This window comes from Oreochromis niloticus, linkage group LG10, assembly GCF_001858045.2.
Source record: "Oreochromis niloticus isolate F11D_XX linkage group LG10, O_niloticus_UMD_NMBU, whole genome shotgun sequence".
Taxonomy (NCBI): domain Eukaryota; kingdom Metazoa; phylum Chordata; class Actinopteri; order Cichliformes; family Cichlidae; genus Oreochromis; species Oreochromis niloticus.
The window spans coordinates 28,259,363-28,284,707 of record NC_031975.2 but is presented as its reverse complement, the minus strand read 5'-3'; the positions used below and the strand labels follow the sequence as shown (position 1 = coordinate 28,284,707).

The 25,345-nt window shown below is 39.4% G+C and overlaps 2 protein-coding genes across 3 annotated transcripts; one reads left to right on the top strand and one right to left on the bottom strand.

Moving 5' to 3' along the window:
* Positions 1 to 668: 668 nt before the first annotated feature.
* On the bottom strand, positions 669 to 17,388 carry LOC100703371 (dual specificity protein kinase CLK1-like). Its single transcript, XM_005458228.3, has 14 exons — positions 17,311 to 17,388; positions 8,985 to 9,374; positions 5,161 to 5,254; positions 4,940 to 5,034; positions 4,251 to 4,374; positions 3,725 to 3,791; positions 3,478 to 3,591; positions 3,122 to 3,288; positions 2,679 to 2,773; positions 2,450 to 2,579; positions 2,268 to 2,350; positions 2,076 to 2,155; positions 991 to 1,066; positions 669 to 905 (listed from the first exon to the last, which is right to left on the bottom strand). The coding sequence occupies exons 3-14, from the start codon at positions 5,195 to 5,197 to the stop codon at positions 768 to 770; spliced, it is 1,206 nt and encodes a 401-aa protein (XP_005458285.1). The 5' UTR covers positions 5,198 to 5,254; positions 8,985 to 9,374; positions 17,311 to 17,388; the 3' UTR covers positions 669 to 767.
* LOC102079468 (rho GTPase-activating protein 24) lies at positions 17,336 to 24,766 on the top strand. 2 transcript variants are annotated; one of them, XM_025910790.1, is made up of 10 exons: positions 17,336 to 17,471; positions 17,572 to 17,703; positions 18,953 to 19,066; positions 19,655 to 19,862; positions 19,935 to 20,067; positions 20,200 to 20,273; positions 20,409 to 20,530; positions 21,333 to 21,567; positions 22,304 to 23,236; positions 23,515 to 24,766. In XM_025910790.1, exons 1-10 carry the CDS (start codon positions 17,441 to 17,443, stop codon positions 23,753 to 23,755), a joined length of 2,223 nt encoding a protein of 740 aa, XP_025766575.1. In that variant the 5' UTR covers positions 17,336 to 17,440; the 3' UTR covers positions 23,756 to 24,766. The 2 variants fall into 2 exon arrangements, with proteins under 2 accessions (XP_025766575.1, XP_005458286.2); XM_005458229.4 differs by lacking the exon at positions 17,336 to 17,471 and having other exon boundaries at positions 17,502 to 17,703.
* The last annotated feature ends 579 nt before the right edge of the window (positions 24,767 to 25,345 follow it).

Here is a 25,345-nt window from a genome sequence, read left to right as displayed (position 1 = left end):
TTGATGGTAAGGCTAGGGAAAGCATTATGCCAATGAGATGTCCTCACCAGAGATGGGCAGTAACGCATTACTGTAATCCGATTACTTTTTTAAAGTAACGAGTAAAGTAAGGCATTACTATTGCAAAAAAGTAATGAGATTACTGTTACTTTCCCGTAAGCACGCTGCATTACTGCATTACTAAACTGTCGTGATTTGGTTTGTTAGAGTGTCTCATGATAATGATGTACAAGCGTGCGACATCCGTGGCAGCAACAGACATGTGCAGATCAACAATGGATAATATGGAGTGCGGGACAGAGTAAGACCATGCAGCGTTTAAAGCATGGACATACTGACATTACTTTAAGCTTTAAAAAGACAGTGGCATATAATTTAATTTTTGCTTAATGCAATGTGCATAAAGTTAAAAGATTAAAACTAATAAAACAATTTTTAGAAAGAGGCTTTCCGTTTAATTCAATTTTATTTAATGGATTGTGCATAAAAAATAGAATTGGGTTGAAAGGTCTATTGCTTTATTACCTATTCAGGTTGTGTATCATGTTTTAAAAAGTAACTAAGTAAATAATTACTTTTGAAAAAAAGTAATCAGTAAACTAACAGGATTACTTTTTGGAAGAAGTAATCAGTAATGAGTAACTAATTACATTTTTCAAGTAACTTGACCAACACTGGTCTTCACTAAGATATGAAAACATGTGTGCATGTGTGTGTGTATGTGCTTGTGTGTAGGCATGCATTAGCTAGCTGCACTGCTGCTGCTTCTACGTCCTCAGTGGGCTGAAGAACGGGTGCCACAGTGCCTCCTCCAGGGTGATCCGTCTGGAGACGTCATATTCCAACATGCAGCTGAGCAGATCGAACAACTGCCTCTCCTCCTCGTTCTGCATCTGCATGTACAGCTGAGAGACAGAAATAATCAGATTTCCTACAGCTACCAGTCCAGCTCACAGCTGAAGCTGATTGGTTGATGTGAGTGCTGGGTACCTTGAGAGGTCGACAGTGTTTCCTGATGTATTCATCGTCCCAGTTCAGACACTCGCTGTGCACATAATGCTTCTTCCTACACAGATTACATGCACAGTGTTTATATTCAGTTGCAGACAAAAACACTCTGTCAACACACACAACACACTTTACTTCAAATTACACCTGGAGCTGAGGAGAGCATATTCACAAAAGAGATCATGGATAAGCACTATATCACCATTTGGAGACCCTTACGTCTATATTTTGTTTTCCCTCAGATGCACAATGTTTTTAACCAAAGTATTATTTTATATATTTTTTGTTCTTTGTGCACAGTTCCTTGGACAGTTCTTTAGAAAAATGCTGCATATAAGTGTTGTTCATTGGCACATGCACAGTGTCTGTTTGCACAAATGTAATGCAGCATTTCTGCCATGTTTAATATGATTTCTTTTGGATTTCACTGAAAGTGTCTCTCTCATCATCTGCATCTGTGGGTGCAAATATGCATTCATTTGCAGACTATGGGGACATTCAGTTGAACTTTGTGCTATATTCAGGTGAAAAGTTTCATTCAGAGTATTCACCTCAGTGTTCAGATGTATGTAATGAAGTGCTCTTTCAGTATGCAGTGCAGGCTGAGTGCAGGAGTGCCAGTTAAGGCACTCCTGCACTTAACTGGGACCCAATTATGGATGCTTTTATGCAGCCTCCATGGGTACGAATGACCTATGAGACCCTGAGAATGGTGCAGAAAACCCTTTGGGAAGGATCTTTGTAGGGGCAATGCATAATTAGACTGCTCTGTGAGCCCTTTTGTCTAGTCATGGTTTCATGCCATGTTCTCAAATGTCCTTAGTTATCATTTGTTCCTCTTCTCTATTCGCTCTCATGTTAGTAGTTCTGTCTTTTCTCTTGTAAGTTGTAAGTATGACTTTTCAACAACCACAGTCCTCCAGCTTCTTGATTTCATTTGTCTTTGACATCAAAATACAAGAACAACTGATTCACACATATATGTGTGTGTGTGTGTGTGTGTGTGTGTGTGTGTGTGTGTGTGTGTGTGTCTGTGTGTCTGTGTGTGTAGCTATGTGTGTAGCTACCTGGTCTGTTTGAGCAGATGTGGGGGGATCGGTCCGAGGACTTTCTCCATCATGGCCAGATGTTCTTTACTGTCATGGGTCTGAAACAAAACCAGCAGTTATACTACTGTGTGTGCGTGTGTGTCTGTGTGTGTCTGTGTGTGTGCGTGTGTGTCTGTGTGTGTGTGTGTGTGTGAGTGTGTGTGTGTGTACCGGGAAGAGTGCACGTCCTAGGTAAAACTCCATAATAACACAGCCCAGACTCCAAACGTCACATGACTGGTTCCAGCCCAGACCTGAGCACAAACACACATACAAAAGAACGTAGATAACTGAGCTTAATTCTCTCAGTGTTCATGTAAGAGTGTGTGTGCATGTGTGAGTTGTTTGTGTACCAAGTATGACTTCTGGAGCTCGGTAGTAACGCGTTGAAACCAGGGATTCATGGGGTTCGTGGTCAAATGTGGTATTGCCAAAGTCCACAACCTTCAAATCAAGACTCCTCAGCCTCTTTTCCTCACACTCCTCACATAAAGAGGAACACACACGCACACTCTCCAGTAAACATCCTTCATCACATAGCAAACCTTAAAATAAAACCATGACGTGATATTGCACTCTTACCAGGTCCTCATTATACTCCAGGTCATAGTCAGAGCGCACAAACAGGATGTTCTCTGGCTTCAGGTCTGTGTGGGTCAGTTTGTTACGGTGCAGAACTGTAAAACACACAAAAATACACAATACAATTGTGCATGAAATCAACCATTTTTTAAACTGAGCAACAGTGTTCGACTGTCCCTGTGGAATGCAAAAAAACAACTTTTTTTTTTAATAGTAATTTTGCGTGTTTGTCAGCTACTGTTTATCAAAACGGCAGACAAGCTAACAGGGTTACGCTTTGTTACACTACATTAGTGTTTTTGATTTCTCTCCTAAAATGGTTTAACCCCCCCCCAAAACAATAAAACAATCTATATAAACTAAGAGATGTTTCAGTCCCAAGATTGCCAATGTGAACAGTCACCTATGACATCCAGTCTCGCAGAAGCAAACACCCGACTCACAGCACACAGCTTTGAAGATCTGGAAGGCCATGCGTCTAATCTGCTCCACGCTGAACGGCAGGAACTCATTCTGTCGGAGAAACTCAAAGATACTGAGGCCGAGCAGCTCGAACACGATGCAGACGTGTCCTTCATGCTCGAACCAGTCCAGCATCCTCACGCAGGCACTGTCAGAAGACACGATAAATCATTTTAATAAAGCAATCGCTGGAGATTAGAATGAGAAATCAATGCAAACAGCAAAAACCCAGCTATTCTTTCCTGCAGCCCATCAGTTAAACAAGAAGAAAAAAGATTTAACTGAGTGCTGTCAGGAAAAAATGTAACCCCCTGGATTTCATGTAAGCTACACTTACAATCTGTTATCATCATCCAGGCGGTTGATTTCCTCCAGCACGGCGATCTCAGACCTCGCTACTTCACAGAAACACTCAATGTTCCTCACTATCTTCACAGCTACATGCTCATCTCTGTTGAACAGACACACAGACAACATGCGGAGGTGTATATGAGGTTTAAAGCTGATGTGGACCTCTGAATGTTGAAAACAAAAAAACTAGAAATACCCATTAATTGTAAGGATTTTTCAGCATGCTTGCTTACTTCTCTCTGTCTATACACTTCACTACTTTTCCAAATGCTCCTTCTCCCAGTGCAGAGACAACTTCATCTGTGAAGGACAGACAGATATTTATTTGGATCACCAGTGCAGTCCAGAGCAGAGCACTTTTAAAACACTCTAAAACTTATTGCAGCTTCTGACTTGTCACAAACACATTTGAAAAGTCAACTAGTCGCTTTCCTTTCATTCTTCTACAGCCAGACGATTGTGAGGTGCTTCCAAACTATGGCATAAAATTACATGAGGTTTAGTTTAAGCTTACTCACAAACCATTTGGTTAATTTTCAGTAATGCATTCCAGCAAATTAAAAAGTGAAAGGTCTAGCATCCTGAGATTAGCGCATTTATTGTACAAAAGGGGAATTGAATTAAATAATAAGCCAGTTCCTCTGTACCAGTGATCACAGTAACAGAAAACTATTTCTAGAGTTGTTATTCTGGTGTCAGTTGCCCTTTTAGAAGAAAAAAAAAGGATAAGGGGAAAGGGGGGAAAAATGTGATGAGTACATCTTTCTTTCATTACGAGGCCGATGTGATAGGCCAGGTGGCCCTCTTCATCATCCTCACAGCTCTTTCCCCTCTGACCCTCCTCCACTTCATCATCATTGGCGCTGCCAGCAGTGTCATCAGCCTGAGTGTTGGTTGTGTTTGAGTCAGATAAATGGATAAGAAAGCGAAAAAGAAAAACAGAGTGTCAATTTGAAAAATGTCCATTTTTTCATAGAATTTAATTCCAATAATGCGATAGTTTAAAATCATAAAAGACTCAGTTCTGTCATTTTTTATATATTAAGATAAAGCCATAGAAGTGTCGAGAGCCCACTAGATTATATAAGAAATGACTAGCAAGCTAAAATTTTCCAAACAGCAATTTAATTGCCAATGTTCTGGGATGTGTTCCCATCCAAAATAAGACAAAAGTTCAACTACAAAAATATATTTTATATAGAGATCCTATTTCATCCACTGAATAAGAGTGGATTATTTGGGGTAATCATGTTACACAAGATCCTGCTGTTGCCACATTAGATGATACTCATAGTTTTGACGGGTTACTCATTCACACCTGTTATTTTTCATCTGAATTAGCAACAAATAATGTAATGTAATGCACTGTATATAATGTAAAATAAGGTAAACAAAAAAAAACCCTCAGGCAAACTTAGGGGGACTCAGCAGAAAGAAGATTATCCTACCAAGTTATGAGTTTCTGAGGTGGTGCGGTGGATGCACTGATTGAAACTTCCAGTCTTTGAGTCCGTTTGTAAATCAGGTTTGGAGTCATCGCCATCTACCAAAGGAGAGAGAGAGAAAGACTTCAAAACAGTTTCAGGAAACACAGACATGAATTAACCTGTATGAGGATCACAGTAACAGATATTATTAAAGGCCAGAACCTAAGAGGAAATAATGTTACCTCTCCAGTACTCAGAGTTGTCGTCCTTTCTGCCCATTGTACTGTTGTCAACACTCTACCTGACTCAGGCCTCTTCTCCTCACTCTGGTAGTGTCTGCAAAGGTAAGAAGAAGAACTTTATATTCAAAACAGGCTTTGTGAAAGCTTTACAAAGCAAAAAGGACATTTCACATTTAGCTTCAGAGACTAAGGAGTGAATCACCACACTTTTACCTTAAACTTTACACACACGAGTGAGGCAGTGTTATCGTACTAGAATTTAGGAATGACAGGTGCCAAACAAACAGGTACAAACATTATGTGGGCCTCCCTCTCTGTGGATACATATATATAAATTCTTTACTGCCACATTAGCAGCATTTTAAGATAAGGATCTTTTACTCTTACACAAGGCCAGTACAAATTCCCACGAGGCAGTGAAATCAATCTTGCACTCATGTAATATATATGTTTTATATGCATATCTATATTAAACCTCTATAATTTTATGAGCTGTTTTTATGTATGTAAAATGACTAACGGCAGCAGAAGAAACTTGAGCCATGTAGCTTTTATTAAAAAAACAAAAATCTCTGGTACTTGAATAGATTACTTTGTTCATGAAACTGGATTAACCTTTACATCGCCAAAGTAGCAAACAACATTAAAAATGCATTCCATGAGTATAATATAACACAGACAACATCTTTTTCTGTGCTGGTAAATTATAATTTACTGTTGCTGCACCTGAATGAGAAATTTGACTCTTAAGAGTGAAGTGGAGAAACTCTTCTTGTTGTTGTTTTTTGGAATAATATAATTGCTCTCCGTGCTATAGCTCATATTCTTTACTTTAAAGAACAAGAGGTATAGCACACAGTCTCAAGGGTTTCAGTTCTTTATCACTGACCTTTTAGAAAAGCCTAAGTTATGATGTTCTGTGCAGAAGGTGAAGTTAGGGATGTGTAGGTAGCATGATAGCATAATGGTTCATGGGAGATTGTGAACAGCTGTTTAAACCTTAACCTAGAAAGACTAACACATAAACTGTAAAACAAATCCTTCATGCTCGTCAAAATATGCAATTTCTTAGTCAAGTAAGAGTAGTAGAAGCCCCAAACTTATTCAGTCACTCAGAATAAGTGAAACTTCTGATATAGTTCAAAACTACTGCAGTGTATTTTTGAAACGCGCCGTGAAATAACTGCATTTTGGTTTCGCGTATGAGACGTTGAGGAGTTTTGCTCTTGAAGGGCTGTTAGTTGTTCCTTTGCAGGGGTCTCTTCCTCCCTCCTGAGACATAGATCTGTCTCTCTGTGCCCATCTGGCTCGGCTGTCTCCGATCAACTGTAAATCAGCAGTGAGGATGGCTCACTCTCGCTGACAACATGTAGGACCGTTGTCACTCACTTAAGATTATCCAACACTCACTCACCAGCCACTGCCAGGAGCACAGAGTATGCCACCCTAATTACTGATGGGCAGAATAAGGAACCAATACAGCTGAAGGACAGGGCCCAGTAAAAGTGCAGCCACCAAGACATGATCTATTTAAAACATGCTGGTTTAGATAAAGGCAATACCAGTCATTTGTGCCTGTAGTCATCTGTATAGGGATTGATTATTTTTGGCTAGGCAATGATTTGATTATTACCCAATTGCTTATTTTCTCTAACAAAACTAATTTAACTATTAACTATTTTTGGACCTGAAAAACAAAATCTTCTTAGAAGAAAATCTTCTCTTACTGCTCCAAACAAAATTCACTGCCTAAATTTTAAATCTAGAACAAAGTACGAGGTGTTCCTGATTGGATGTGCTGACAGGGTGGGTCTTGTTTTAGCCATATGCCACATTTTTTAAGCTAGAAGACAATTTAAAATTATATTGCGCACATTTTGATGTTAAAAAATGTGGGCAATAACTTAACCCTGACCGAATATGGTTAACACCTGACTGATGTTAGGAGGTCAACCATGGAGGCCCCAGATTGACAACACCGTTGGGTTATGAGGTGCAAATAACACTTCTTGAAACACAATAACTTCCTAACAAAACACAATGGCAAAATAAAAAGCTTTTTTGTTTTTAAGTTATTATCTTGAAGTGTTCTTGTGCTGTGCTCTGTAAATGCAAACTGGGGAAAGGAAACGTTGTTTGGATTAAAACCAGGTCAGAGTTATGGTACCTTGTTACTGTAAGTAAAAGGGAAGCTACTTCCTTCAGGAATGATTAAAAGAAACAGCTGTTGACTGGATATAAATCAGAGGGCAGTCAGCAGTCTGAAGATTTAAGAGCTCCAGATCTCTGCAGAGGGCTGCTTTGTGACATCAGCCTGCTTTCTTCTTTATTTCTAATAACAATTTCATAACCTCAAGAGTCTTTGTCATTTGAAAATTACCATATAATTCTTTCTGGACAACTGCTGAAACAGCCGAAGTTGCTAAAGTTGACTTTTATTGTGTTCCTTTAAGTTCTATTCCTTTGTACCCTTTTTCTGTATTACGTAATAGGATAAAGTTCAACCTGGATGGTTGAGATAGGTGAGTGACTGCTTTAATTGGAGGGGATTATTTAGACCTATCAGTTGTAGTTTAACAGGTCATCTGATACAGCTGAAAATACACTTAGATGAAATCTAACAACAGCTCTAACTGAGCTCTGAAAGCTGTCCAGACCACAGAGCTCCAACAATCAGCACTATGTCTGCTAACACACTGCTGCTGTGTACAGTCCATGCGTGCAACATGCTAAGAATACTGCAGGACAGAACGAGATTCTGTCTTTTCACACCACGGGTTAAATAAAGCAGCAAAATTAAATGTCACAACACCATGGCTATGAAAAAAGTAAATAAAAATTCTGGTTGGCTGGCAGGTTAGCTTATTATTGTCTGTCATATAGAGTATTGCCACAATGGGGGATGTTTATATTAAACGTGAACTAAGCTTCAAATAATGAAAAAAGCTCAGACTTACATTGGCTCTAAATGCTCCTTTCAGACTGATTATTATTATTATTATTATATTATTATTATCATCATCATCATCATCATCATCAGTAGTAGTAGTAGTATTTATATTATTATTATTATTATTGGCTCTGTGAGCACAGAAACCCCACCCCCCTTCAAACCAGTTGTTTACGAAGAGCATCCAATCAGAATGAAGCTGGCTTATCTTAAAGGGGGTAAAAGGATAAACCATTTCATGCCCAGTATAAGATACAAAAGGATTATTTTTAACTGCGACTCATGCAGAGTTACTTCGGAAGAGTTCAGGAATAACTACATGTAAACAAGTTCAAATTCCAATGTAACTGTAAAGAATCACATCTTACCTGGGTGCTAAGTACTAATGTACTGCTTCAGTTATTCCAAGTTAAACATAAAACCACTGCATCCAACTCTGTAAGTTATATTGATGTTTTTTTCTGTTCATTTATCCTTTCACAGTGATGAACTCATAATTTTTATTTTAAACATTTGTTGCACGGTTCATATTTTCTACTTGCATTGTATTTTAAAAGTTGTTTTTATATTGTAAATCTTTTTCAATGCTTTTTTTTCCACCCCACACCCTCACTGGATGTGTGTCACTAAAGCAACAAGAAAAATTCCTTGCATGTACAAACTCATTTAGCAATAAAAGTAATCATTTAAAAAAAAATATTAAAATAAAAATAAAAATAAAATATAAAAATATATGTACTATAATAAGAACCATACCTCATTGTTTGAGGTCAATAATAAACTATTTTAAAAACATAACATTTGTAATAATTTGTGAAACAGTTAACTGGTTACAGATTTTGCAGTGTTTAGTGATAGTGATCTATCTGCTTGCCTGTATTTGGAATTGAAGCTGTGGTGTCTTCTGCTTCTCTTCTATCTGCTTTTTGGGCTCTTGCAGGTCTGTTTGAGCAACTTATCGTCCTCTTCTTTAGCTTCCTCGGGCCACTATTCCACGCCCCCCCATAGCAACACAACCACTTGTTGCCACATGGCATAGCTGCCAAAGAAGGAAAGGGAAAAATGGCGTCCGTGGTGCAATAAAATATTATGTCCTTCAGTAAACCAAGCCATGGACATTCCAGTGTACTTCAAGGCAGTAAAATCCTCTGCCAGCTGTAATGAAAAAGGACACGGGGGCTGCTCCTGCCTCGACCCCTGGCCTCACCCCGTAAAGGCTCCTCTTTCATCCTTCAGGAGAAAACATTGTGTACTGTGTCTGAAACTGTGGATACAGGATGATGCAGGACATTAGGTGATGTACTCTATGAATGACACGGGGCACACGATCCACCAGCAAATCATACACAACTGTGGGTCCATGTAAACACAGTGCCACATTAAGGCTTGGATCCACAAAAAGTAAGCTATTACTCACTGATACTGTTTTAGAGCAGTATCTTTTATTTTCCGATCTTTAAATTGAATGTTGCAAAGCTAATATAACATAACAAATAATAATAATAATAATAAAGTCTAAATACAGCAAATAACAACAAAACATGTTGACATGTAAGCATAGAACCAGATTTATGTTTGATAACTACTATTTTCTGAGGTTAAAGTTTTCTCTTGAACACTTAACTTTTGTTTGTATGTGCTGAAAAACCCAGAAAAATGAAAACTGGTTATTCATTCTTCTTGGGATGCTTTATGAGTAAAGAGTTTGTTTTTGGTTCATTTGACAAATTATCATAGATGAAGGACAGAAGGGGATGACATGCATCCAAAATCAAACTGTGGAATAATACCACTGGTTTAATACAAAAACCTACTTAGAGTTGCCAAAAAGCCTAGACCTAATGTTATTATATTGTCAATATCACTGCTAAATTAGTTGCTAACAGGTTTGTTCTGCTGTATCAGATTGAATTTAGTTTACAGCCTACATAGCTCTACACTAAAGTGTGAGTGTGATATTCAGTCATCTCTGAATCTTAGAATCTCTGGTCTGATTTAAACCTCTTAACCTTTTAAAAACCCAAACCCGTCACAGTTCTTGCATATGGTGTCGCTCAGAGTTCATTTCTAGGCCCATAGTTGATTCAGAGGGATCACAGAAGGATCACCTTTTTTCACTCCTTCACACATGACTGTTCATAAATGCGCTAATTTAAATAAATCCTTTAGTGTTGCTCATCCTGGGTCAAAAAGAAATTAACAGCGTAAATAATCAAATGAAGGAAAAACAACTGAGCTGCTTAAACATTAGTAGTTAAAAATTATGTTTGGGTGTTAAAATATCTTAAGTTTTACAACTAAATTTGAGAACAGCACAAATACTCCTCTAAATATGGTCTAAATGTGGTGTTTTCAATTAGCTGCAAATATTCAGGGTTTCTGCAATGACGTCAACGCTGGATTTGTCCAGATCAGCTGCATTTTATTACCTCCTGTGAAAGAAATGTTGAAATTCCTTTAAAAAAAAAGTCAACCTGGCAGTTGCTGCAGCTGCTACTTTTACACATACAGGTTTACTTAAAAGCAGCTTTATTTACACTTAACACAATGTATACTTAAATATTGTAGTCCAAAATATATTTAAATCAGTCTTGTTTATTTGATTCACAGTTTAAGATAAGATTTATGAAACTTGATAAAAATGTATTTAATTAGGTAAGAGGACATGAAAGGGCACAGATTCATCACTTTGATACTGTTTCACACTCACCACTACTTAGATTTCTTTTCAAAACATTCAAAGTAAAGATATCCGCACCTTTAACAACTGGCATTCTTCAAATTCTGAGACAAGAACATCACCGGAGGCTGACCTAAAGAGCTTATTGAAAATGATCTCATGGAAAAAGTGAGCGTCAGAAGTCATTCCTGAGGAACAGATGGAGAGAGGAAAGGAAGGCTTCTTGACCTGGAATAAGAGGTTTCACCTGGCACACACGGAAAATCTGAGGCACAGGAAAGCTGCGTTAGTAGCTCGAGTAAACTGAACTTGAGAACAAACGCTAAAACTATTGGCCTTGACTTTTAACTGCATTGTGCGACAGAGCAATCAGTGAATGACAGGATTGCGGTGTATATACACTGCAGCTGATGAGTACTCGAATGGGGACAGGTGTGCCAGTTCAGAGCCTGAAACGAGCTGAAGGAGCTACGTCCACAGACAGAAGGGAAAACTGAAAGGCAACACCGGAGGCGACCATGAGACAAGTGGCTACACTCAGGCTACAAATGAGAAAAACCAATGTATGCAGTTTGGTCTCTTTGATAGTTTGGCTGCCTGATTTTTTTACCACCAGTTCTTCCATACAGATTTTCACTGAAATCTGTATTTTGCTTTTTTTGATACGATTCAAGGTTATTGATATCTGTTACTGCTAAGACAATGGGAGTGTTAACTGATTGTTATTCATGAATTGAATTTGAGTATTCCTGACCTTATTGCTATGAATATTATAGGCATTAATTATGAAATTATCCATTTTTTTCTGCTGTGATGATTTGAAAATGAAACTTGTGTTCAGGGTTTAACCATTTGTTCCTGTGAAATAACAGCTGGCACACGGGTTGGTTCTTCCATGTCAGAGTCATCTGTATTCGGAGTCAGCATGCCGCACATACACAAGCATGCATATAGTTTTTTGCATTTTTTCTTGAACCTAGAGTCACGTTCAGGAGCTGTCTCTGTTTCTTTTGGGACCACTGTTTTTCTGTTAGCGACGGGGGTGTACTGGCAAAACGTCAGTTCTACACCTGTTGACTGCGAGCACATGTCCATGGAGTTCTCTACAAAATTACAAATCTTTTCTGTGGTGGCGTAATCTGCGTGACCTGATAGAAACTGCTGCCACTGCTCCTGTGTAACATTGTTAGCAATTCGTCTAAGACTGGCCTCATGTCATTTGCTGTGACTCACTCCTGACATTTTCTGGATTACGCTTAGATGTTTTATTTCCCATTGTGTTTTAATATGTATTTGTTTCCTGATAATTTACTCTCTCGTTGTTAAAGATAGCGTTTGAAAATCCGATCATAGATATAGGTGTTCGGCTGTAAACTTTAAACTTCTTTAAATAGACTCTGAGTCAAGATTTGTTGACTGTTGATGCGACACCAAAGTTCGTTATATTGTAAGGTAAAGACCCCAAAGAGTTAATCTAGGACAAATGTTCACACAAATGTGAATTGAATTCACTTTGTTGATGAAATAAATGCAATTCAGTAATCAAAAGTGAGTGGCTATAACTGACTATATGTGTTTACTGTATCATGCGTGGACAGACATGGATGTAAACCACACCATAACTGTTTGGCTGAGGCAAAACAACCACAGGGCAGTGATTCTAACTTAAAGGAACTCTGGATATTATTAAATGTAAATATATCGTTAAATATTACATTTTTTGTTAGTCAGGTGTCCTGTTTGAAGAAAACACTTTGGAGCCACTTGAATGAATGAATGTATATAAACACGTTTACATTTTGGCAAACTGATTTCAAGAAAAAATAAAAATGCTCAAATTTGAAAGTTTGTGAGTTATTTTGTCTATTTATTAGGTGTTTGGTCATTTAATGACGCGCTGGGTGCTGTCATTACATTTTAGTATAGTTTTTGATTTGAGGAGAATAAAAGAATATTTAACATTAATTGCACCAATGTTACTGTGTACTAAGCACAGACTAATTTAAAGGGTTTTAATTTACGAAATTTTGCACAAGTGGTGTATTAGGTTGTAATTGTATAGAAATATATGTTTAAGGATATAAAGAAGTGCATTTAATGAGTTACAGTGAAAAGAAGTGCCTGTAAATGGTAATATAAACAGAACAGAAATATTAGTTAATGATACAGAAAAAAAATGTATATTCTTCTCTTTTTACCCAATAATCAAGCTTTAAACTTTATTTAAGTTTTTCATTCCTTATGAAGCAATTATAGTGCTTTTATTGGTCAGTTTTTTAGGAATTTCCTTTACAGAACAACAAGTTCTGAAATGTCAATTCAATTCTTTAAAACATAAAGTCCTCAGTAGATAATTTAACATATTTCCTGAATAACATGAACAGTTTTCATTTACAAAATTTAACAAGAGACCAGTATATAAATAGTCTGTATGCTTTATAGTACCAACCCACTGGACACGTTACGTGATTGATAAGTGTGTGTGATTAGGGGTTGCTGGACTAAGGAGATCTTCTTTTTTTTTTCAGAAAAAGAAGACAACGAGCTCCTGGTTAGCAATATTTCCATGCATGTGATTCATTACAGACATGCAGTCATAGTGAGGACGTGACACATTTAATTTAGTGGAGAGCGCACACACACACACACACACACACCACTTTCTAATGAAGAGTGTCCTTTTCACTGCCAGATGTATTGACAGACAGATGTGAAAGCTCTCAGCTGTGATTAGAATATAGTCAATCAGTCACACAAACCAGCAGACTTACAGTACAGCACGAGCAGACAGACACGGATACAACTGTGTGTCGCAAACTGGGAATTTTGTGTTTGTTATTTTGTTTTTTGTTTTTTATTTTGCTTACTTAAGGCTGCCTGTTGTCTCAGAAAAAGTGAGGAAGTGATTCAACAGGGCTAAAAAGCTTTAGGCGCAATGGATGTTGGAGATTGTTTGGCTTTTCAAATAGGTATTGCTCGACTGCCTTATCTAGCAGCATCTGAACATGTTAACATTATGGTTGCTTTTAGGTTGGGGACATCAATCTTACTAGACTGCATCTAGAACCATTTACAGATCAATTTTATAATGCCATTAACCTTTGTATACTCTTCATATTTTCATGAATCTAGTTCAGGTCAGTTGTGATCCAGGCCAATCATAATAAGTAATTTTGAATCATAGATTGATTTAGAATGTAAAAATAACTCGTCTGACATCAGTAAACAATTGTTAAAGTCTAATTAATGTTTCCAAGAGCAGGGAGAGCGTGTTTTTTAGGATTTACAACTCTTATTTTCAGTGATAAATGTGTATTTTCACACATCATTTTACCTAAGACATGAAAAAATAACTGCCATAATGACTTTAAAGTATTTTATTAAATGCGAAAAGGGAAGAACTTTCTGGAACTGTTCTCTTTTATTATATAACCACTACAATCATTAGACACTGTCTTCACTGTTGTATTATAAAGACAGTCCTCGTAAGTACAGTTATCAATATTAGTTTGCTTGTTGCAAACTAGTCTGTACATTTAATGCAGTGTTAGGAAAGCTTGCATGTATGGGACTTACACGTTTCCCACGCTCACCGAAATGGCAGCACATTAGTGGATCTAAAATCCATCTGAATAGATATAGATCAAATTAGACCTGGAACAGCCCAGGGAAAAGTAAAGATTTTATTCATATTTTGGATACTTTTAGGAAAAATCATCAAATTTCAGGATAAAAGAACGACACTTAAGGTATTTTAGTGCCGTCAAATGTTAAAACAAGTCAAAGTTTGCCTGAAAACTATGTTAGGGTAAACACCTGAAATAAAATAAACTGGTCCACCTACACATCACTAAAGCATCATTTCAACTACAGGAGCCCCTGCCCCTACAGCTGATACACTCTCATACAGATTCTGTGTAACATTAGATCTGTCCAAATGTTGGATGGTTTACATGCGGTCATTCATAAGACCACAAGAGGGCCCCTATATACCTGTGGCTGTTCAGCCCCCTTCAAAATCGACCACTCCTTTTTTTTTTTTGTTCTTGTGGAGTCAAGCTTGACTGTAAAGTTCACGTCCACATTCTTTTGATGTATTAACCTGTAGGCAGGACAACCGTTTATTTGATTCCTTGTATTTAAAAAAGGCTCCAGGACTACACTGTACATTATATTCTACATCAGGCCAGTGAAGCTTATTGAATTGGACTGTATTGCGAGAGAGGCTCCTCATACTATAATGGAGTTCAAAAGTTGACTGGACCGGCCAGCCTCTCTTACTTTAATGTCCGCTTGAATCATGGTACCAGTGTGTGTGTGTGTGTGTGTGTGTGTGTGTGCACACTCTCTGCAGCAGGCCATACTTCAGCAGCAGCAGAATTTGAGCCAGATCATCTCTCTCTCTCCATTTCTCTGTCTCTCTGTCTCTCTCTCTCTCACCATCAGCTGTGATTACTTTGGTAAAACAGCACTGCGTCGCAGTGAACCAATTTTCCTAATGCACAGCCTTCACGCACACACAGAGACTATGGTTATTGATGAGGTAAATGGGGAGGGGGGCAAGTGGGGGCATACAGACTGCTGGGAAATTAAGAGACAGAGAGAGAGAGACAGAGAGAGAGAGAGGGGGGATAGTGGGAATGAGACAGAAGGACAAGCTGGATGGGGACAAAGGGAGGGACAACGAGAGATACAGATAGAAAGGAATGGAGAGGAGGAAGAAGAAGGAAAGGGCTGGCAATGACGTGGACATTAAGATGTGTAGACTGTAACTGGAGCAAGACTGCAAGATAACAAGCAGATAAAGCAAAGGACGTGAAGAGGGAGACGAGATGCAGGAATAAGTATTAAGATTGTGTCTTTCCAGATAGAGGATGGAGTAGTTTGATTCTCTGGTAGGAGGGACTGAAAATGGGGAGGGGGATAAATGGTTTTACTTTTTTAACCTGAAAGAAAATATAAAATTAAAAAAAAAATGCAAAGGGAAAGACGGGTGGAAATCATGCTGATCCGTTAATAGTCATCATGAGATACAGGAAGTAAAGTGAGACGTTTCACTCCTGGAGGTAGTGATGAGTTCATGGCTGTCTGAGGAAAAGGAAAAATGAAGACTGGACGTCTTGGGTTCTGGATATAGAGAAATCTGCTGGGTTAATGGCTGACATGTAACAGAAGTTCTGCCAGGAGAAAACAGCTATTTGAAGAAGCTTCATCAACAGGCAACTTGGAACATTTGGAAGGTTGTGCTTGCTTGCTATGCATCTTTTCCTCGTACACTCCAATTATCTTCTCATTATTAAGAAACCGGCTGATTATTTGTGTTCACAGAGCAGAGATGGCTGAAAATTATTAGTTGTCAAAAATTTTGATTGTTTTTTGTTTAGGTAGTCACAACCTAAAATCAACACAAGATCCGCAAGCCCAGTGAAGATTTTCAAAGGAAGAAGGGAAAACTATTTTAAGAAGAGCATGAGAGATGAGCTGTCTGCTTGCAGAGGTGGGAAAGAGTGCAGCATACTGGAACTTCCCTTTGCTTAATGTCCAGTAGTATCCACTAGAAATCTCATTTAACATGACAACTTTAAAGAAGAACAGACATCTTCCAAGAACCTCCCATAATGTGTTTGTCCAGCAAATCGCAAAGCTGAAATCTTGTATCGAAAGAGGCTCTGTAACCATGAGATATTATTCCATTTGAATTTAAGATCTCACACCCCTCATCTACAAGAAAGCTCTGCTTCAGACACATGTCTGTTTACAGATAGGAACAGCAGCTTTACAAGATTCTTTGTCGAAATTTTTGTCAATCAAGGCCAAGTTGAGGTTTCCAGGAGTTTAATATCCCTCTGGATCTCATGCTTTGGTTTAAACTTTCTTTTAAGGCATTTAACGTTACAATATCCACCAAGAAATCATCTTCAAGAGGAACTGAATCATTTGGATCCTATATTTAAGGTTTGATATCCACTTGGACTTCTTTTTAAGAAATGTGTGATTATCTTTACATTTAAGAAGGAAGCTCTTTGTAAAAAACAGTTCTCCAAATGACATATAGTATTAAGCTTCTGTCACTATCAGGATCACTTACTTTTTATGTACATTTGATACAGTATTCATCAAGAAATTGAGGTTTATTCTTCATCAAATGCATCTCTGCAAGAGTTTTCACTAAAAAAAGACCAAAGTCTATACAACAACATGTGTTTTGTTGTCTTTTTCCATCAACAATGTCTGTTTCTGAAGTCTTTTTTGAACAAGTATGAACTCTTTATGGCGTGCCAAGAAGTTCAAAACTACTCTACTAACTAAAACTGGGTAGTAATAGAAGAGGAAAACAAGAAGACACACAAGAAAGAAAAAAATCTGAACTGATCTATTTGCTTAAATTCTCTGAAACTCTTGAAGTCATCCCAAGAAAGCTTCCTGCTGGGCCAGTTTTCCATCTGGAATTTCATATTAAAAATATTTCTACCAGAACTTCTCTTTAAGCAGTATTATCCACCAAGAATCTAAAGTTTACCTTCCCCCAAGGACATTTCCAAGATTGTGTATGTCATGGTCCACGTCCATCCAGAAATACCCCCTTTAAAGGTTTTTCCAACTCCTTTTGAGCTACCAAGATGTTCAAAACCAGACTGAAATACTTCTAGATGAAACTGGGTGCTGATAGGAGGAGGAAGCGTAAGTGCAACGACAGCAAAATTAGAAGTATCTGGTTTTGTTTGTTTGTTTGTTTGTTTCATTTTTATGCAACTGCACTCTCAAAAATGCTCACATTCAGTTACTAGTCTTCAAAAAAATTCCTCATTGCCGTGTGAAGTTTGTGCTTCGCATCTACAATCAAAGCAGGAGTGCTGCAGCATGGGACTCAGCTGCTTCAAGTCCTGGAAGCACGACAGTACGGGCCACAAAGGTAAGACACACCAACACACACTCACACATACACCATGAGTATATTACTCACTAATCCCTCCCAAACTCCAGCTGTGTGAGTTAGTGTGTGTTGCCCTTGAGTGACACTTGTTAAATGCTGAGTCAGGGTCTTCAGACTCCTATCAGAGGTGTCGATGTGTGGGTGTATGTGTTTTAGTGGATTTCATGTGACTTTGAGGAGTACAGACAGTGGAGCATGAAAGGAAGAGAGGAGAGAGGAAAGTGTCAAGAGTCAGTGATTAAAGTGAGGAGATGTCTCTGTGTCCTGATGCTGGTTATATCAGAAGGTTAATGCATATTTGAAAGGATGTGACACTGCGGTATATATATATATATATATATACACAGAGAGAGAGAGAGAGAGAGATACAACAGTGCACAGTGCTGCTTTGCTGAAGTCCAGTTTACACAGGACTACTATTCTAAAAATACAACAATGCCACGTTAGAAAATATAGAATTTCCTCAAAACAAAATCGTGATCATCATTATAACTATAAATGTAAATACACTGAGGAGACCAATGACTAACTGGGCACAGGTGTGAAAGCCTAAACCCAGCTGAAACTAATGAGGAGGGGCAAACGATCATGATGAACGATAACAGAATAAAACAGAACACTTTCAAATAAAATGACACGAACCCAATATCACAACAGTTAGTCACTAATGACCCATCCAGACCAAACTGCTGGCAGAGCAACATTATGGTTCATGTCTCTGGGTCCGCTGCAAAATTACTTGAAATATTTATTCTGATTCAATCACTACCTTGTTCGCGTTCTCTCTGCTCAAAATCTGACCAATATGTATCCGGCCTAATTGTGTGTTTTACCCACCCACTCAGTCAGCAACAGTAAGCCATTTTGTTTAGTGAGCTTCCAGCCAGTTGTGATTTGACCTACCCTTCCACTTCCACATCTCAGAGACGAGCGGAAGAACAAAAAGAAGAAATGCGCGCAGAGAGAGAAGTGAAAGTGAGGCTGCAGCATCTGTGAATGAAACTGTAAACACTGTGACTGAAATGCAGACGTCACACCATTATTCTGCTTTTACAAGTGATAATCATTAAACAGCATAAGAGAAGTGCAATAAAGTTGTTTTTTAAATTATGATCAGATGTGTCATAAAAGTACTATGAGGATAGGTAATAATATCTGGATTTATTATAACAAGTCCAGACTTGACCTGAGTAAGCTCCTTAAAATCTCCACGTTTGTGTGTTTGTAGGTAACAGAGATGTGTTGGCCAGCCCAGGCTCCTATTTCTTTTTATCCAACAGCGCCGGTCAGGGTGACGAGTGGCTGAAGAGCCTTAACAAGGGAGTCTGGATCCCTTTCACAGGTACATGTATTCATTGGCTTTATTTCTCATTCTTCACTGGTACACGGCTTAAAAATATCCTGCTTTATTTTGGTTTTGTTCTATATAATATGAAGGGTTTTTGAGATTAAGGATTAAGATGTGAGAAGATTATTACATGTATTGTTATATAAACACAACACTTTGGCGCTGTAAGCATCCCATATACAGTTCATGCATGCATCCCTGCCTCCTCTTGCTCGTGTTGCCAAATTTTACTAAAGACTAATATGAAAGATATTAACTGAAGTGTAAGAATCTATTGTTTAAATGTTTCCTTACTACAAAGGAACAGTTGATATTGCTGTTGTTGTTGCGATGTTTCCAGGAAGTGGTTTGTACATGTGTAATCTGGGCTGGCCCCATGTAAAATGCAGCAGTAGTGAGCATGAAGGGGTTAAATGAAGAATGGCTAAAGCAAGACCTCTTTATAATGTGACTCTATGCGACTAGAGCTATGTGATGTGCAAGGTCACCTACAAGTCTTACCTAACACTGTAAAGTCTTATTATTGTTTATGGTTTGAAGACTCTTCAGAGAGAGCACTCAGTAAATCTTTTCCTCTTGCAGGGGTCTTTGGTCAGCGCCTGGAGGAAACGGTGCTGTATGAACGACGTTATGGGGTGCGTTTGGTTCCTCTGGTGGTGGAGCAATGCGTGACCTTCATTCGAGAGCGAGGCCTGCATGAAGTGGGCTTGTTTCGCCAGCCTGGACGGGCCAGTTTAGTCAAAGAGCTGCAGGAGGCTTTCGATTCAGGAGAGAGGCCATCCTTCGATAGGTAAAGTTCCTCTCTGCGTGTTCCCTTTGCTTTTCTTCTGATCTGCTCTCTTATAAAGCGTTTTATCTGCAGTAACACAGACGTCCACACGGTGGCATCACTGCTGAAGCTCTACCTCAGACAGCTGCCTGAACCGCTGGTTCCTTACAGCCACTACCAGGACTTCCTGCTCTGTGGCCAAAAGCTGTCAAGTGACCGCACACTGGTAACTGCACACTGCACCATCAAGCAATTTGTCTGATTAAAAGCAGCTTCACCCCTGGAAATCTGCACTCTTAATTTGGCCTTCAGTGGTTTAACATCTCACCTTGATGCATTGCTCTCCTTCTTCTCTCAGGGTTTGAGGGAGTTAAGAATTCTTCTTCATGAGTTACCAGTTGCAAACTTCAACCTGCTCAACTTTATCTGCCAGTAAGACACCCCCCCCCCCACACACACACACACATACACATGCACTCTATTTTAGAGAATAGTAGTAAAACTGAATGAGTGTTTTTTGGTTAGTCTTGTCATGGGTACTGGAAATGTGTGTGTGTGTTTTTGCAGGTTTCTGAATGAGGTCCACAGTTACTCCTGCACCAACAAGATGGGCGTCCAGAATTTGGCCACCGTGTTTGGACCAAACATCCTCCGAGCCAAAGCTGAAGACCCACAAAGCATTGTGGGAGGTAAACAGGACATGAACACTTGTGCCATGTGTAGATTTTATTTTAAAGGCAGACACAGCCTCCAAGTTTGAAAAGAGAAGTTAATGCAGAAATGCCATAAACCGTCATGATTACTATTGGCCACAAGGGGGGGACTCTACTACTCATCTCATGGTTATGACCTCGCTGATCAACCTGAAGATCAGTTTTTCACTAGTCACTAAATTGAAGTACAGCATGAAGCTCATTTTTAAGAGTTATGGTCCCATATTTAGAGTTAGATGGATGATAAAGCAGGGTAAGCTTTAGGGCGTGTCTTCTTTGTGACTGACAACTCACTTTCAAAACACCAGAAAGAGCCAGAAAGCTCGATTTAACAATTTTACAGAGGTGACGTTTTTCTGTATGTTGCCATCATAAAATGTGTATGTGAGTTTTTTAAGCCACTTTAATCAGTTGTCGTTGGTTGATAGTCACCAAAAGAAATCCAACTGTATCTTTCTATAATGACAAATAAAGAATCTTAATATTAATTTTAATACGTACGGTATCCCAAGGTTTTAAATTTTTTAGATCATGTCATCGTTTACAAGTGTAATTCACAAATTAGTTAGTCAGCTGCATGACTCCATGTCCCTGTTTGCTTAGCTGTGATGCTATTCTGCTCCTTGTGCTGCAGCCAGTGCCTATTTCTTCCTTAAGTTAATATTAGAACATACTGAGCAGCATACACACCCGACTAGCCCGATACAATAGTGGTCATCTGATTAAGGTTGTGAACACAAGCAGCGAGGTCTAATGAGAATATCTGTCTGTGCTCTAGGTGCAGCGCTGGTTCAGGTGTTAATGTTAGAGCTGATCAGAGAACACGAGTCTCTGTTTGCAAAAGTTCCTCCACCCATCTACGCCCGCCCATCTAGAAGTTCACATGGATCTCCAAGTGCTCTGAAGCAGCCTCATCTCCACCCGTTGCCCTGCCCTCGCCAGCTGTCTTTGCCTCTCATAGCGGAGCGTTTCAGGGAGACAGGACAGGCTGCTGCAGACGCAGAGAGCTCCAGGTAAAACGGACCTGCTCAACAACTTCACCATCAGCTAACAATCGCAATGTGGAAACCTCACAACTCAAAACGTACACTGTCTCTGGGTGCTCTGGGTCAGTACTCACAAACTGCATGAAATATTATGGAAATTTACAAATAGGTCTTAATGTAAGGATTAGTAATATTTCGATAGACACAAATTTTAATGACAAATACAGTAGAGATCTAGGGAGCAGCTACAACACATAGGCCAGGGAGGAGGAAAGACACTCACACACACACACACACACACACACTAATACACACAGATGCTTTATACAATATAAAGCATCTTGAGGTGGCTGTTGTTGTGATTTGGTGCTAAATAAGTAAAATTAAATATAATTAATATATGATGAGACCGGGTTTCTAACCAAGTATCAACTTGTGATGTCTTGGGAATGAGAATGCGTGGCTTCACCCACACCTCACCTGCTTGCCATAGGTACCTGTCCTCTTCAGTTTTCCTCCAGACTTTCTCTTCTATCTAAGCCTTGCTCACATACTTGCTGTGCAAGAGATGGATCCCACATAATCATCCCCAGTTTTTGTGTCTATCCCAACAACCTATTCTTCTTCTTCTTTCACATCTTTACTTGCATTCATTTATTGTCAGCTGATGTCATTAAACCTTGCAAAGTTTGCAAGTAAAATGATTTCAGCTGCAAGAATGTGCCTCAACTTCAAATTCTAACTTTTTGTTGTTGTTGTCTAGCTGTGCCTTCTCAGCTGCTGCCAAATCAGACTTGTCTTCCGGTCCGAAAAGACATCTCGGACATCGCTACACCTCTTCCCACCCAGGGAACTGTTTCTACCCCACGCCCTCCTCCAGTCAGCCCATACAGCACCACTCTGATAGACATAACGTCGACTGTCACCAGCATAACGCTCACCAAATAGCACCCACTGCAAATGTTCAAGCCTCTGAAACCAGCTTCCAGGTGCCAGAAAATTCTAAGCCCAGACCAGAGCTCATGGGCTGGACCAAAGTTTGGCCAGGCCCAGGAGAGGCCAGCTCTGCTTTCTGGAGCTCTGCTGGTGCTGAGGAAGAGGGTGCAGTGCCAGAAACAGCCAGTGGGGGCAGCAGTGAGGGTCAGGAGGAGAGCACCCCTTCCGCCTATGACAATCTGAGCAGAGTGTCTCTACACCCACCGATGATGGAGGTCACTGATAGACATTTGAAAATGAACTCTTCCGGAGGCCATATTGGAACTGGTAAAGATGAGGCAGAGCTTGAAGAAGTGGAGCACACGAGGGATTCCTCTTCATGGTCTTCCTGTGAGGTTTTACCATTGGATGAAAGCAGTGATGATGTCGGTGTAGTTAGTCCAGTCAGAAATGGAGGGTTGCCTTCAAATCAGGAAGCAGAGAAGGAAAACAGTGACAAAGACGATCAAGAAGGTAGCAACGAGGATGATGATGAAAACAGTGACGACCACATCCACCACCCAAACTCTCCAGCCTCGGGTTCAGTACGCAGTGGCAGCCCTCTTAGTACAGGCAGCTCAGATGTCTTCCTTCCCTCGGGTTCTCCTGATCTCCAGGGGGCTGAAGATCATCTACAACCCAGGGACACCCACTCACTCCTGGCAGAGCTGCGGCAAAGGATGGCCCAGCAGAAGTCTGAGTACCAGACCCGGATACAGAGGTGAGACACCAATACCTTCAGTGTATTCAATTCAGTTTATCTATATAGTGCCAAATCATATTGCCTCAAAGCACTTTAAGGTGAAGAGCCTACAATAATAGAAATCACAACAATCAGACAACCACCTATGAGAAAGCACTTGTCGACAGTGGGAAGGAAAAACTCCCTTTTAACAGAATCAGCATAAATGATCCTATATAATAATTAAAACTGATGTTGTGGCATGCCACTAGTGTTTGCTTAAAGCCTTCACCACATGTTTTATGGTGTCTCTGCAGGTTGGAGCGCTGCAATGACGTCCTTGAGAGGCAGGTTGCAGTCCTGCGGGCCAGCCTGGAGCAGCAGAAGCGCAGCCAAAGTGTTGCTGAAATCAAGATTCGTAAGATGGCGCAAGCCAAAGCAGACGCCGACCGCCGAAACACCAAACTGCAGAGAGACATGGAGCTGTTTTTCCAGATGTATGGAGATATCAGGAGAAGTGAAGAAGACAAAAAAGGGAGAGTTGGAGGGAGTATCTGAAGATCTGTATTTGACAGATCTGGATAAGCCTGGAAGGGAGGGCGCTAAACAGTGTGAGAGGAGGAGGGGAGAAAGGCGCTCTCAGCGTGGACATCGACCTTCTCCAAGTTGGGGAGAACGTCACAGATGACCCACACATATGAGATGCTTGGATTATGATGTGTTATGACCACATGTCAGAGAATTCCAAGAATTCCAGCTTTGTTCACTTTTTGTGTCCATGTAGTAGAGGGAACACTAATGCTGGTCTTCTCTAAAACTATGCTTAGGTGGACTGCTCGATCTATCGCTGCCCAGTTACTCAACTTTCTTCTTGGATTTTCAGGCTGCTGCAGAGTCACAGATACACCTCAGAGATATTCTAACAAGAGCTTCCTGATGTGGATTATGACCTGACATATGAGGAATATGTCAGGATATTCAGAAAGTCAGAACTCAGGTGACCAGATCCCAACAAACAAATGTAGGACAAAGACTGTTTGTGTGGAACAACGTGGGACGCATAATCTAGAATTTTGATATTGATTTGACTTTCCCAAAGTTTCTTGCTGAGTAAACAGTAACCATAAAGAGAAGCTAAAGTGCTTTTTCAGTGATCATCTCTAGGTTGTTGTTGGCATGCATCCATAAACCACATAGATTTTTTTGAACAGGCTCACATGCACTTACATATTTTTCATCCTACAAAATTAAAAAACCTTTCACCAAAAAGTCTTTCATCAAAGTGAGCCAGTATCAACTTTGTTGTTCTAAATGGAAAGACTGTTTTGAAATAACATTTATGTTTCACAGGTCAAATCATCAGAGCAGTCTGGGTTACTTTGTAAAGATCTCTGAGTCAGGTGGACCAACACTGGCTGTTTTACGTCATGTAAACAGCATATGGACTGGATGTGGTTATACATGACTTCAGTTTTTTAGGGAACTAGACTGACTCACGCTGCCAAATAACTTGAAGACTGCATGACGACGCATTTCCAAATAACAATTAAAAAAAAAACTTGTTAAAATAAAAACTCACTTGATCTTTTTTTCTTTCTTGCTCGTCAGTCAGCCACAGACCATCTATAAAAGGAAGATGTAGCACTTCTTCAGAACTTTAAAGATGTCAACTTTCAAAGAAAAAAAGTGTGTGTGTGTGTGTGTGGGGGGGGGTCTATGAAACAGAGTGGATGTTAACTGAGCCTAAACCCAAACCTTAGATGGGTTACAGGTTGGCATACTAACATCCACCAGCTAACAAAAAACCCCAACAACAACAGTATATAAAAGACAGACGTAGTTAGGGTTGCTTATGTATATAGGACCACCTTGTGTCCTCCTTTTATATTTTATTTTTCCTTGCTGTAAGAGTTCTGCAACACTGAAATTTCTCATCCGTGGGATAATAAAAGTTTGTTTTATTCTATTCTATGAAAATGAAGCCAAATTAAATTCATAGTTGTAAATCAGGAGACCACCATAACTGTAAATTGATCCATAATTGCAATAAACACTGTTGAGTGTATTGTCTCAACCAGGAGTTTAAAGTCAGCAAAATGTTCATTTTAGAAATTATGATAACATTTGGAACTTAAAAGCATGACAAAG